Genomic DNA, 14,146 nt, shown 5'->3' with positions numbered 1-14,146 from the left:
ATTTCTTGACGATCAACGAGTATTTTTTTGAACTTGGAACATATTTAGCAAGCCAAAACATTGGGAAACCAGCACCTATACAGACATCCAGGCACCAAAGGGTAGGATTATGTAACTAGAACAGGGTGATTCCACAACGTTCCCCTATGTTCTTGGGCAATCAAAATCTGCCTTTACACAGGGAATTAATTATGGGGACAGTGCACCTGTTCGGACATGAACACTGGAGTACCTTCCTGACACAAAACATGTCTTGGTTAAGCTACAAAACATCTTCAACATTACAGAACAAGTCAAGTCTGAATGTGACTAACTATTGCTAGCTGTCTGTGTGAGGTTTTCCTTTATTATTAGCCCTTGAGATGCAGCAGGAATTAAGAGGTAACCCCCCCCCCCCCCCCCTCCCCCAAAGTGAGGAAAATTCCCCTCTTATTTGCAACAGAAACATTCGTCATAAGGTCTGGTCACTTCTTGCTCTGTTGACCACTTTAAACATTTTTGGATTTCCAATCACTTTTGGTTTCAATAGGGGCAGAGACGGCAATAAAAGCTTGACAGGTGAGCTAACCCTTTCCCCTTTACCAATAAACAAGAAAGTTAGTTCACATACACTTTAAAGTGGTTGTTAACCCACTGTTATAAGTTAATGCTAAAGGTAAGCCTATATTAAGGCTTACCTGTAGTTACCCTGGATATCTCCTAAACCTGTACTGTTTAGGAAATATCCCCGTGTCGGCATGTGCTAAAGTGCTCGCACATGCGCACTGAAATAATGGAATGTCATGCCGTTGCTTCAGTTAGATATGCCGTTACCACCGGTTCCCGCGCGGTAGAGATGTCATTGCGGCTCCGGCCGATCACTGCGCCGGAGCCGTGATACCCAGAAATAAGCTCTGGGAGAGATGTCCGAGGCCGGGGGGGGGGCTTCAATGTAAGGTAATACATAATGAGCTAGTATGCTATGCATACTAGCGGATTATGCCTTTGTCTTGCAGGTTTTTTTTTGTTTTTTTAAGGGTTTACAACCACTTTAAGGTAGTCACAAATTGGACAGTTCGAACCAAACTTTCAGCCAGAAGAAAAAAAAAAAAAAAAAAAAAAGGGGGGGGGAATATTGACTTGCCCGATAATCCCATATCTTGGGAGCACAGGATACAGGCAAAGTATTCATAGACCGTTCGTTATACCTTCAGGTAATTAGACACTGACAAAGCCTTTTAGGACATGTCCATTGGGAGCCCCCCCTATAACCCTACACCGCTCTGTGAGTCTTCAGTTTTGTAGCAAGTAATGCAGAGTAGCCATGGAATGGAAGAGAGGGTGACCTGTGTTCTGTACTCCAAAATACGGTATTTACAGGCAAGTCAAAATTCCTCTTATCTTAGAGTACACTTACAGGACACTGGCAAAATATTCACAGACCCTGGGACATCCCCCACTCAATGAATGAGAAGGGTGGGCAAAAACTAGATAAACAAAACTGTGCCAACAGGTCCAAGAACAAGGACCAAAATGCCCAACTTCAGCATGCCACTGAAAATACCTTGGGGGAAAGTGGCATCCACAGAAGAATGGGAATGCCCGGTAGATCTTTAAAAAGATAAAAGAAAAAAGTGCAGAGCTAAAATAAGGTTCAATGTGAATTGAACTAAAAGTAAAAAGACATGCAAGTGACAAGAATTGGATGAACGTGTACCCACATTAAAGTGCATAAGTGCTAAACATATCGTGAATGTAAAATCAGTTGCTGGTGACACTAAAAATAAACATGTGCAAAAATCAACGAACCATGAGACTCAGCTAAAGATGGAGCAAGGAAGTGGACTTGCATGCCAGCGGCAGCAAGTCAAAGAAGCTTGAGGATAGAGACAGGAACTCTTGCGAACGGTCACTGGAGATCCAAATACAATGTGCCGAAGTCTCATCCAGCATTTTGTCCTAATGGACTTTAACCCCAGGACGAAATGCGTAAACTTACAGAGAGCTCGCTCCATACTTCCTCCGGCAAGAGTACCTACCCCTACCCCTGGGTGGCGAACGCACAATCCCTGGTAAGAAGATGATTATCCATCACGGTCTTCATTGAACAGATTCTCAGATTTCTATATTTATTTTTAAGTTTTTACTTTAGCTTAGTTTTTTTCTTATGAACTTAATTTGCAGATGTTGGTTATTTGCTGATGTTGGAGGACATTCCATCTTTAACTGAGTCTCATGGCTCATTGATTTTTAGATATGTTTATTTTTAGTGTCACCAGTAATTGATTTTTTTATTCATGGATAGGTTTAACACTTATATATTGGTACACGTTCATCCAGTTCTTGTCACTTACATGTCTTTTTATTGTTAGTTCAATTCAAAATGAACCGTATTTTATTTAGTGCTGCACTTTTTTCTTTTATCTTTTACACAATTACATTACATCGCAGTGTCAGCAGCTTCTTTTGTTGCATAGTAGCGCCGTAATTTTCTATCGAGAGCTTTAAAAAGGTATGACCAGAAGACCAAGTGGCACAGCCGGGCTACAGAGTCCTGGTGTCGGAATCCCAAAGAAATTCCCACTGATCTGATAGAGTGGACGCTTAAAAGCTTAGCAGATTTGTCCTTAAGAGTATAAGCTCTAGAAATCATGATAATACTAATAATAAACTATAATAATCTATGTGTACATAGGATGATAAATCAATTCATAAATACTAACATTATATATAAATTTATAAATAGAACAGATAAAATAGGATTTTTATAACAGCTTACCTGTAAAATCCTTTTCTTGGAGTACATCACAGGACACAGAGCCATAGTTATTAACCATATAGGTACCATCAGGTGACGGACACTGGCACTCCCTATATAACCCCTCCTCCTACCAGGAGTACCTCTGTTTTGTAGCAAAGCAATATACAAAAATCCCAAAAAAGAGGGGAGGGACCTCTCTGTCCCGTGATGTACTCCAAGAAAAGGATTTTAAAAAGGTAAGCTGTTATAAAAATCCTATTTTCTTTATCGTACATAACGGGACACAGAGCCATAGTTACTAACTATATGGGACGACCCATAGCAATGCTATTTGAGGGGAGGGAGACAACACGTAGGGTGCTCCCAGACTTGAGGACCTATACTGTTGCCTGCAGCACACTGCGCCCAAAGGCGATATCCTCATGCCTTTTTACATCCACCTGATAAAACCTGGTGAATGTATGCACTGAAGACCAAATTGCAGCCTTACAGATCTGAGCCATGGAGGCCTGGAAATGCACTGCCCAAGAAGCACCAATTGTTCTGGTAGAGCACGCCTTGACTTGAAAAGGCAGAATTTTACCTTTTAAACCAGGGATATGCAATTAGCAGGCCTCCAGCTGTTGCAGAACTACCCCATGAGACATAGCAAGACTCTGACAGCCACAAGCATGACACCCAGAGGCAGAGGCATGATAGGACTTGTAGATTTTCAACAGCTGGAGGTCCGCTAATTGCATAGCCGTGTTTTAAACCATAAGCCTGAATCATAACTTGACAAATCCACTTAGAAATTGTGGATCACAACACTGCCTGACCTTTCCTAGGACCCTCTGGCAGCACAAATAGGACAGCAGTCTTCCGGATCTGAGCGGTTGTCTCTAAATAGACCTTGACCGCCCTCACCACATCAAGACAATGTAGGGACTTCTCTTCCTTAGAACATGGTTTTGTAAAAAGCAATAGTAGGACAATATCTTGGTTCAAGGGAAAACCTGAGACCACTTTAGGCAGAAAACTTGGGCGAGGACGCAACGCGACCCTGTCCTCGTGAATAATCAAATATGGCTCTTTACAAGAAAGAGTAGCCAATTCCGAAACCCTCCTTGCTGAGGATATAACAACCAAGAATACCAACTTCCTCGTCAAAAGGACCAAAGGAGTATGCTGTATCGGTTCAAAGGGCTGTTTCTGTAACACTGACAAAACAAAGTTTAAGTCCCAAGGATTCAAAAGGAGATCTAACTTGCGGATTAAGCCGCATCCCCCTTGCATAAAAACCCGGACCAAAGAATTCGAAGCAGGCGGTCTTTGAAATAAGACCGATAAGGCCAAGACTTGGCCGTTAATAGTACTCAAGGCCAATTTCATCTCTACTCCTAATTGTAGAAAGGTAAGAATTCTGCCTATGCTATATTTACAAGGATGTAAACCCTTGGATTCACACCAAGAAACGTAAGCCCCCCAGACTCTATAATATATGACTCTGGATGCCGGCTTCCTTGCATTAATCAAGGTAGAGAGAACTGACCCGGATAGCCCACGTTTCTTCACAATGTGGGTTTCAATAGCCAAGCCATTAAATTTAAAGTTTGTAAGGTAGGATGGAATATCGGCTTCTGTGAGAGTAGGTCCGGACATAGTGGAAGGGACCATGGATTACCCACCTCCATCTTTATGATTTCTGCATACCCAGACCTTCTGGGCCATGCTACAAGAATTACCAGCTTTCTTTCCAACTTGATCCTGAAAAGAAATTGTGGCAGCAACTGAATAGGGGGAAACGCATAAATCAGTGAGAACTAATCCCACGGAGTAACCAACTCATCTGGTCCGAATGTGAGTGGATCCCTTGTCCTTAACACAAAGTTGACCAACTTCATGTTGAATCTGGATGCTAGAAGATCTACACCTGGAGTCCCCCATTTTTGGCAAACAGCCAAAAAAATGTCGGTGAAGGGACCATTCCCTCGGGAGCAACTGCTGGCGGTGCAAGAAGTCCGCCTGCCAATTCTCTACTCCCGGAATGAAAACTGCCGATGGGCAGAAAGGAATGTTCTGTGCCTAAGTCAGGATATGGTTCACCTCCCTCTGTGCTGCGAGACTCTTGGTGCCCCCCTGATGATTGATATAAGCCACAGCTATGACATTGTTGGATTGGATCCTGACAGGACAACCTTGTAACCTTAATGTCCGGCCTTCAGAGTCAGATGAGCTGCCCGAATCTCTAGGATGTTAATGGGCAAGGTTCTTTCGGCACTTGACCATTGTCCCTGGACAGTTGTCCTTTCTAGAACTGCTCCCCAACCTGAAAGGCTGGCATCTGTCATTACCACCTTCCAGATAACTGGTCTGAAGGACTTTCCTTTCAGCAGATTCTGGGTTACAAACCACCAACTGAGGCTCTGGGTCACCTTTGGGGACAGCCGCATTGGCAAGTCTAGAGCTTGAACCATTTTGTTCCAAGCAGACAGGATACTGTTTTGAAACAGTCTGGAATGGAACTGGGCATAGGGCACCGCTTCAAATGAAGCAATAGATCGTCCAGGTACACCAAGACTGTTATGCCCTGCGCCCTTAACCTGGCTAGAGATGGAGCCAGAACTTTTGTAAACACCCCGGGTGCTGTAGCCAGCCTGAAGGGCAAGGCTACAAACTGAAAATTATGCCGTTCTACCTCGAACCGCAGAAACCTTTGGTGAGCGAAAAATTTAGGAACATGCAGATATGCACCCCTGATGTCGATAGACGACAGAAGTTCTCCTCCTTGTAGGACAGAAACCACCGACCTTATCGACTCCATGCGAAAAGAGCAGACCTTCAGGAACTGACATAGATTCTTTAGACATAGAATGGGTCCGACAACTCCATTCGGTTTTGGTACCGTAAAGAGGTTTGAATAAAACCCCAAACCTTGATCTTCTGTGGGAATTTGCATGATCACCCCCTGAACCAGTAATCGGTCTTATGCCCGAAACAGAGATTGCCTTTTCCCTGGATCTTTGGGAACGTTTGACCTCAGAAAACGAGGCGGTGGATATTCCCAAAAGTCAGGTTTGTACCCTAGAGTTACCGTGGAGATGACCCATCTGTCCTGGATTTCCTCTTGCCAGACTGAGAACTGCAGAAGTGTTCCCCCCACCCTGACGAATGGGGGTGCCCCTTCATAAAGAGGCTTTCGAATGGTTTTGCAGGACTTCTCCCCTGGCGCTGTAGAAAGAGCCTGTTTAAATGAAGGGAGTTTATTCCTTCTTTTGACTGGCAAAAGGGTACTTTTCCAACTTGAAATCTTTTGGATATATTTGTCCAAATCATCCCCAAATAGCCAATCCCCATGAAAAGGAAAACCAGTCAGGAGCCTTTTGCATGGTGCTTCAGCTGACCAATTTTTTAACAACAGGACCCTACGCATGTGCACTATCACAAGTGCAAAGCGGGACGCCTGGTGAATAGAATCTTTAATGGCGTTTATAGCAAAACATAATGCTCTTGGTAGTTTAGCCAAATCCCGGGCTTGTTGTACGAGAACCTCCTTAAGGGCCTGTCTAAACTGGTCCTTTAGGGATCGATAGATGCCTATTGCAGCGACTGCAGGCTGAGTAACTGCACCAGCCAAAGAAAACAAGGATTTTAACAGGAACACCTTTTATCCATTGGATCCTTAAGCATTTGTGCATTGCCTACTGGACAAGTTAGACTTTTATTCACACTGGATATAGCAGCGTCAACTGTTGGTACATTCCATCCTTTGGTGAATTTCTCCTCCATGGGATAGAGTACTGCGAATCTCTTTGGAGGGAAAGAATGCTTATACAAGGGCCACAGCAACATTTGTTGATTCTCTAATCCATTTAGTCCCTCCAGGGGAGGGGAGAAATGCAGATGGCAGATCTCTTTTACCTCCATGAGGAATCCCCGCTGTGACAAGCTGCTGCTGAATCCACAAACAGACTGACACTGAGCCGCAAGTGAAGACAACAAATTAAGGTATGTGTATTTACTCCCTCTGGTGGAGATTTAAGGCATGACAACATCAACTTTTCCCCAAGGAAGAAAAACCATATGTGGACTTTTTACAGTTCCTAGGCTTCTTCACTTACCTTATCCTTGCCGCAGGATACTGCTGATGACAGACAGATCCAACCTTCACCCATCATGGCGGGCTTTGTTTAACAAGCCTTGAAGGACCCTTTTTATCAGGGTTCCACGCCCTTGGACCTGTACAGCACCCCGTGAGGAAAAACTTTAGGTAATGTGAGCATGACCTGGGTTCCGGGGTCCAGCACTGCAAGGAGAGGCATTACAGTCAAAACCTCGTGCTTCTTATACCAGGCCCGGGTACCATCCACCTTGGCCTCAGTGGCACTTTGGATGGATCCAGTCTGTGGAGGCTTTTTAAATCCAGCAAAGATTCCTCCAGTGGAGCTCCTCAGAGCACATCTTCCTTTGTGACCAACACCATAGACACTAGCGAAAAAACAGAGGTACTCCTGGTAGAAGGAGGGGTTATATAGGGAGTGAACGTCCTGTATTGAGCGTGCCAGTGTCTATCACCTGAAGATATGGTTAATAACTATGGCTCTGTGTCCCGTGATGTACGACAAAGAATAAAACTGTATGCAGCTCTGTCGTACCAGCAAGGTAGCAGCCCATATATCCACAGAGAGATCAACACCATCATTCACCCGCAGAACCATCCAATATCTATCACAAACCATTCTACTGGTCCAGCACGGTCTCTAGCTCAAACAAACTACTGTTAAGGCTGGACTAGAGAACCACCAAGTTAGGGAATCTCTGCTTCGCTAGACAAAAGCATAGGCAGGTCAAAAGAAGGAGCATGTGTGTTCCAGGTTGACAAGATTTTGTGTTGGGGCAGTCTTAAATGAAACTGGGCAAAGGATACAACCTCAAAAAGGAGACTACTATGAGGTCTAGTACTCAAATGCAGAATCTCACCGTGGGATGTCTCTGATTCCCAAATCTCAAGCATTGGCTTTGAGCAAAATAATTTTGGTGGAAATGGAGGTAAAGTGTGTGATCAGTGGTGTGATACAACACCTAGGTCAGGGATATGCAATTAGCGGACCTCCAGCTGTTGCCAAACTACAAGTCCCATCATGCCTCTGCCTCTGGGTGTCATGCTTGTGGCTGTCAGAGTCTTGCTATGCCTCATGGGACTTGTAGTTCTGCAACAGCTGGAGGTCTGCAAATTGCATATCCCTGACCTAGGTCATCCACCTAAGACTAAGGTCTAAGTGGTTAAAATGTAGTGCTTATTTTGAAAAGTTTACACTGGAAAGTAAATACATTCCAAACATGGTCCCAGTTTTTACAGAAAGGTCAGAGATACAAGGTGACCCTGCCTTGCCTGTCCATGATGCTGGACTGTATATTTAGTCTCTGCATCACCCATCACACGGGTTTCCACAGCATTTGGACCACAGCCCTGGACCTGTAATGCACCCCGACTGCAAGTTCCTAAATTTGGGACCTGGGTACAGTAGCTCCAAAAGTTCTACTGAGATTAAGCCCACCTGGATGCACTGCTTCTCTCTGTGGTAGTAGAAAGCAGTGGAGGAGATGATCTAGGAGTTGAAGAATCCAAAGATAAAAATAATAAGAGCTTGCTAACACTTGACTAAATTCCTAACACTTCTATAGCGTTAATGCACTTCAGTATAGGCATAGACTGGCGTTAATGCGCTTCAGCATAGGCACAGACTGGCAGTAATGTGCCCTAGAATAGGCATTAGACTGGCTTATACAAGCAGTAATGGTGCTTTAAAAAAGCTCCCCAAACACTGTGCATGTTTTTGACGGGTTTAAGAGAGATATTCTAAAGGGCACTTTCATGCCCTGTATCATGATATTATGATTTATGCACCTACCCTCAGAAGTTGATGTCAGCCATCTTCAAGCAGCAGAAACAAGTGCATAGAAGGAAGTGACTGCAAGACACCAAGCTCTCCTATATAATTACAGGGCATTGTAGGACATTATATTCCTCCTGCGTATTTTTTTTTCATTATTTAAAACTCATTTTAAAAACACTGCAAACGCCTGCCAGTGCATTTGAGTGTTACAATAGACTTAAATAGGAGTCTATGTAAGGCTTCAAACTCCTCCAGACTCCACATGAGGCTTCAATGCTAAAGCATCATGTTTTTATGATCTGAACAGCACTGTGTGCTATCCAAAGTATCATTTACATAAGCGTTTGAAGAGTGTTAAAAATGCCCCTCAAACGCCTGCTTTCAATGCCAGTGTGATCAACTAGTTAAGAGCGAGTTGTCTGCAAGGGACAAGAGGTCCATCACCTTAGGACACTAGCAAAAATGCAAAACAAACAGAATAAGTTAGGGTTATAGGGGAGGCACCCAGGGAATGTGTCTTCAAAAACGTTGCCACTCTCAAATCACCTAAAAGGTATGTGCTTATAAGTCAGGGTCTATGAATACTTTGCCTGTGCTGTACTGTACAACCAAGATAGAGAAATACCTCAAATTAACATGAATCTATCTACTTAATAAATAATAATAAAAAAATAAAATAAATAAAAGACTTGTCCTCTATAAAAAAGGTACAGCCTCCTGTGCTCAGTCACCACAGTGATAATATTTAGCCGTTCATAAATAATGCTACAGTCACATCAAGTGGCCATCTTAAGCACAAATTCCACTTAAGGGAATATACCTAGTTTCTGGCTGGACGTTGGCTCTTCCTCCTTGTGAAAAAATTCCAGGGGTTTACTAATTGGAGTGTCCTCTTTTTTGAAAGACGTTTTGTGTGTTTTTCTTTCTTCTTTGTCCTTATTGCTGTTCACACTGGTCCTCGGTTTGCTTGTAGCCTTATTCTTGACCACTGCAGCAGCTGCTTTCACTAAGGCAATCCAGTCCTGGATGCAGAAAGCAGGTTTGTCAAAATTATTGAAAAAAAAAAAAAAAAAGAAGCAAAGTGTACAGTTCATGGAGGTATCAGAGAATGCAATGACTTCTGAAGGACTACAAGACCCAGCAGTAAAAAGGAATAAGTACGTGTATTATTCATTGTATTCTATTAAAAGAGTACGTAAAGAGGATCTGGGCTAGACAGGACTACAAAACAAATATAAAGCCATGATAACCGTTTTGCTGCCATGCATACAGTGGGCATAGAAATAAATCCACCCTCCACCCCCCCCCCCCTAAAATAATCACATTTTATTGCTTTTGCAGCTTGAAAGACACACGCCATTTTTGCTTTATCCAGCTGTATTTATAACATCCAAGAGAAAGATAAGACCAACATGTCAGAAAAAAAAAATGAAAAAAAGATTCAAAAGCATAATTGCTGGGTTGGAAAAAGGATTACCCCTTTGTGCCAGTATTTTGTTGAACCACATTTTGCGTTAATTGCAGCCTTTAATCTGTTGGGATAATTCTCTACTAACTTTGCACATCTAGACTTTGCAATATTTGCGCAATCTTCTTTGCAGAACTACTCAAGTTCAGTTAAATTTGATGGTGATGCCATCTGTCGCCTCTAGCCAAGTTACCCGTTTTGTTGGCTGAGAACCGATTTAAAGATTGTTCGATTACTAAAGCCATTGGAAATCCCGCCAGCAAAAGTCCAATGAGAGCTTTTGGTCGGAAATTCCGACCATGTGTATGCTCCATCGAACTTTTGCTGGCAGAATTTCCAACAGTAAAGGATTGAGAGCAGGTTCTCCATTTTTCCGACGGAAAACGTTCCAATCAGAAATTCCGATCATCTGTAGCAATTCTGACATGCAAAATTCCTACGCATGCTCGGAAACAATTTGACGTATGCTCAGAAGCATTGAACTTCATTTTCTCAGCTCGTCGTAGTGCTGTACGTCCCTTGTGTGTGACCGTGTGTATGCAAGCCAAGCTTGAGTGGAATTCAGTCGGGAAAAAAATGGAAAGATTTTTCAGACAAAAACTCAGATCGTGTGCACTCGGCATAAGGCTGGGTTCACACCAATGAGAATTGGATGCAATCTCCCCCGTATCCAATTTGCAATAGCAGGAAATTTTGACCAGCTGTGCATCTTTTGGTCTGTTTCAGGTCCGAATTCGGCCAAAAATTCAGGCTGAAATCGAACCTGAAACAGTAAACCAGGACGCACCAGACCCCTGCTGTGAACCACATTCGGCGATGGTGTGAACCCAGCCTAAAGCCTCGTACACATGGTACGATTGTTTGGCCAACCGAGTGAGTGATTTTAGTCAAAAGGGGTGTGTGCCAGGATCCTGTCTTGTATACCAACGGTGCACAATTGTCGTGCCACAAACACAAACGTAGTGACGTACTATGAGGAATTTCAGCTCTTGAGCGCCACCCTTTGAGCACCTTCTGCTAATTTCGTGTTTAGTGAGCATCGATTCCGAGCATGCTTGTTTGTACTCTACTTGTGTGACGGATTTGTGTACTGACCATCAGAAAATCGGACGACAAACCGTTGTCTGCCGAAAATTTACTAGCCTGCCATCCAACATTTGTTGCCCGAAAGTTGGACAACAATTGTCAAAAGGAACGTACTAACGGTAAGATTGTAGGACAACAGTCTGTCAACAGACAATCCCCAACAATCGTACCACGTGTACGAGGCTTAAGACCTGATGGCTGCTAACTGATTTAATGCAAGCTTTACATTTGTATGCATATTATACATACCACACAGAAGGTTAGTTATCTCTGTACCCTTTTATGGTCGTCCCTGTATGGTTTGTCTTGTGAAATCTCGGGTACACAAATCACAATAAAAAATAAATTGATGATGACCATTTGTGGACTGGTGTCTTCAAGTCATTCCACAGATTTTCAATGGGGTTTAAGTCTGGGCTCTGACTTGGCCATGCAAGGACATTCACCTTTTTCGCCTTCAATCATTATGTTGTCATTTATTGCTGTGTGCTTTGGGTCACTGTCATGTTGGAAGGTAAACCGTCTTCCCATAAACAACTTTCTGGCAGAGGGCAGCAGATTTTCCTCAAGAATTTGATGGTATTTTGCCACATCCATTTTTCTTATATCCTGAGAAGTGCTCCAGTCCCTGCTGCAGAGGAACATCCCATAACAGGATATTTTACCCCCTCCATGCTTTCCTGCAGAAATGGTGTTATTTGGATGGTGAGCTGTAACAGCTAACCATAACTTTTTCCACGTGGCCTCAAAATCTTCAAGGTGCGTTTTGGCAAAGCTCAGTCGGGACTGCATGTGGCCTTTCTTGAGGAGTGGCTTTTTTTCTTGCAACCCTCCCATACAAGCCACATTTGTGGAGAAGAATTTGTCACATGCACACAATGGACACTCTGTCTTAAATTCCAACAACTGCTTCAGAGTTGCTGTAGGCCTCTTGGTAGCCTCTCCGACCAGTTTCCTCCTGGCTCTTTTACCCAGTTTGAAGCAAAGTCCTGATCCAATGGGAGGGTTTGTGTTGTACCAAATACCTTACACTTCTTAATAATAGACTTCACTGTGCTTCTAGGCATTGATAAAACATTTGAAATGTTTCTGTATGCATCTCCTGACTTGTGCCTATCCACAACTTTATCCCCGAGATCCCAGTGACAGTGCCTTGGCACCCATAGTTGATTTTTAGCTTCAGTTGCACTATCAGGGACTGAAATGCTCAACGCAAATTCCTTTTCATGCTGAAGCAATCAAAATGACCACAGCTGATTACAGTTGGTTGTCAAATGACTTTGTGTGCCATTGAGAAGCTGATTAGCTACACCTGATTAAGTCTCCAAGTCATATTTAGGAGGGGGTGGTGATCCTTTTTCCAACTCGGTGATTCTGTTTTAGAATCTATTTAATTTTTTTCTGGTTGTTGGTGTTATAGCTTTTACTTCGGATGTTCTAAGTTACACCGATTAAATACAGCTGGATAAAACAAAAACTGCGTCTGTCTTCATTTCAGGCTGCAAAGCAATAAAATTTTATTTTAAAGAGGGGTGATTCTTTTATATACCCACTGTATATTTCCAGCAACACAAGGTTTGAAATACTTACCTTGCCTAGAGACATTTTTTTTCTCTGGGCTACCTTTAACAGAGCAAGCTCAAAGAAATCAGCACCAGAATTTCAGATATAAATGTATTTTCCTAAAATCTTCAACATTTTCACTGTAGTGTCATACAAAAGTGCATACTCCTATGACACATTACTTTTTAGGGGCCCCGAGTAAAAAAGCAGGATGCTCTGAAACACGTAGCCACGTCCACAAATCAATCCTTGTGACGTCACCTCCACACTTTCTCCCCTGTGCACACAGAGATGGTTACTGGCACTTCCTGTTTCACGTTTCTAGCAGTCCTGAGTCATCTACAGAAAGCCTGGTGGTTTCACACTGCTTTCTACTCTGGGGTGGCTGCCCTAAGGCTGCTTTCACACTGGGGCGGGAGCGGCGTCGGCGGTAAAGCGCCGCTATTTTTAGCGGCGCTTTACCGTCGTTTTAGCGGCGGTCTGCGGGCGCTAGCGGGGTGGTTTTAACCCCCGCTAGCGCCCGAAAAAGGGTTAAACCCGCCCGCAAAGCGCCGCTGCAGAGGCGCTTTGCCGGCGGTATTGCCGCGGTGTCCCATTGATTTCAATGGGTAGGAGCGGTATAGGAGCGGTGAATACACCGCTCCTTCACCGCTCCAAAGATGCGGCTAGCAGGACTTTTTTCACTGCCAGCGCATCGCTCCAATGTGAAAGCCCTCCGGCTTTCACACTGAAGGGAAAGGGGCCGGTTTTTTTCAGACGCTACTTTTAGCGCTGTAACGCCTGAATACCGCCCCAGTGTGAAAGCAGCCTAAGTGAGCCTGTGGATAGCATTATATTGTTTAAAGGTGAACTTCTCCCTCTTCCTCCACCCCCTCCTGCTTAATATTTTTTACATCATTGGGGGGGGGGGGGGATACCTGGTTTTGACAGTTCAGCCCCCTCCTTACCCTACAGCTTTCTGGGACATGTCACTGAAAGCTGCGGGATCAACTAGCAAAGCGTTGCTTGCCCTTGCGCAGTGAGCGGCCAGCTGTGAAGTCCCAAGCAGTCACCGCCAGCTGTATACAGTTAGTATGCCGATGATGGGGACCAAAGCCCGGTGAAGAAACTGACCGGATGAGGACATTGCTAGATCCTGGGGAAGGTAAGCATCTGATTAAATGTCAGTAGCTACAGGTTTTGTAGCTGCTGATTTTTAATCTTTTAACAATTGACTGGACAACCGCTTTGAGCTGGACTTTTAGGGACCTGTGCTGCTCGCCCAATTAGTGCCATTTAGCTCTTGTTTCCTGCCTTATACTGTAAACATTGTGCACACAAATTTCCAATACTAGAGTATCGCAATTTTTTTCCCGTTGCAGTCTTGACAAAAGTGTTTCATGATTCTTGCTATGCAAGGAATTCTCTCTGCTC

At 43.7% G+C, this 14,146-nt stretch overlaps 1 protein-coding gene across 3 annotated transcripts in view; it reads right to left on the bottom strand.

The window, feature by feature from the left end:
• PHF20L1 (PHD finger protein 20 like 1) overlaps positions 1-14,146 on the bottom strand; it is a 225,665-nt gene that overhangs the window by 129,392 nt on the left and 82,127 nt on the right. For all 3 annotated transcript variants that reach the window (XR_013277714.1, XM_077493366.1, XM_077493365.1), the window contains exon 6: positions 9,437-9,638. Coding sequence is in view for 2 of the 3 variants with exons in the window: in XM_077493366.1 (XP_077349492.1) it covers positions 9,437-9,638 (202 nt within the window). In the remaining variant the exon portion in view is untranslated. The remainder of the gene's footprint in view (positions 1-9,436; positions 9,639-14,146) is intronic.

This window comes from Lithobates pipiens, unplaced genomic scaffold (assembly GCF_037356315.1).
Source record: "Lithobates pipiens isolate NorthernLeopardFrog02 unplaced genomic scaffold, aLitPip1_a1.2 Scaffold_19, whole genome shotgun sequence".
Lineage (NCBI taxonomy): Eukaryota > Metazoa > Chordata > Amphibia > Anura > Ranidae > Lithobates > Lithobates pipiens.
The sequence above is the reverse complement of the archived record's forward strand: the minus strand, read 5'-3'. Positions and strand labels throughout refer to the sequence as shown.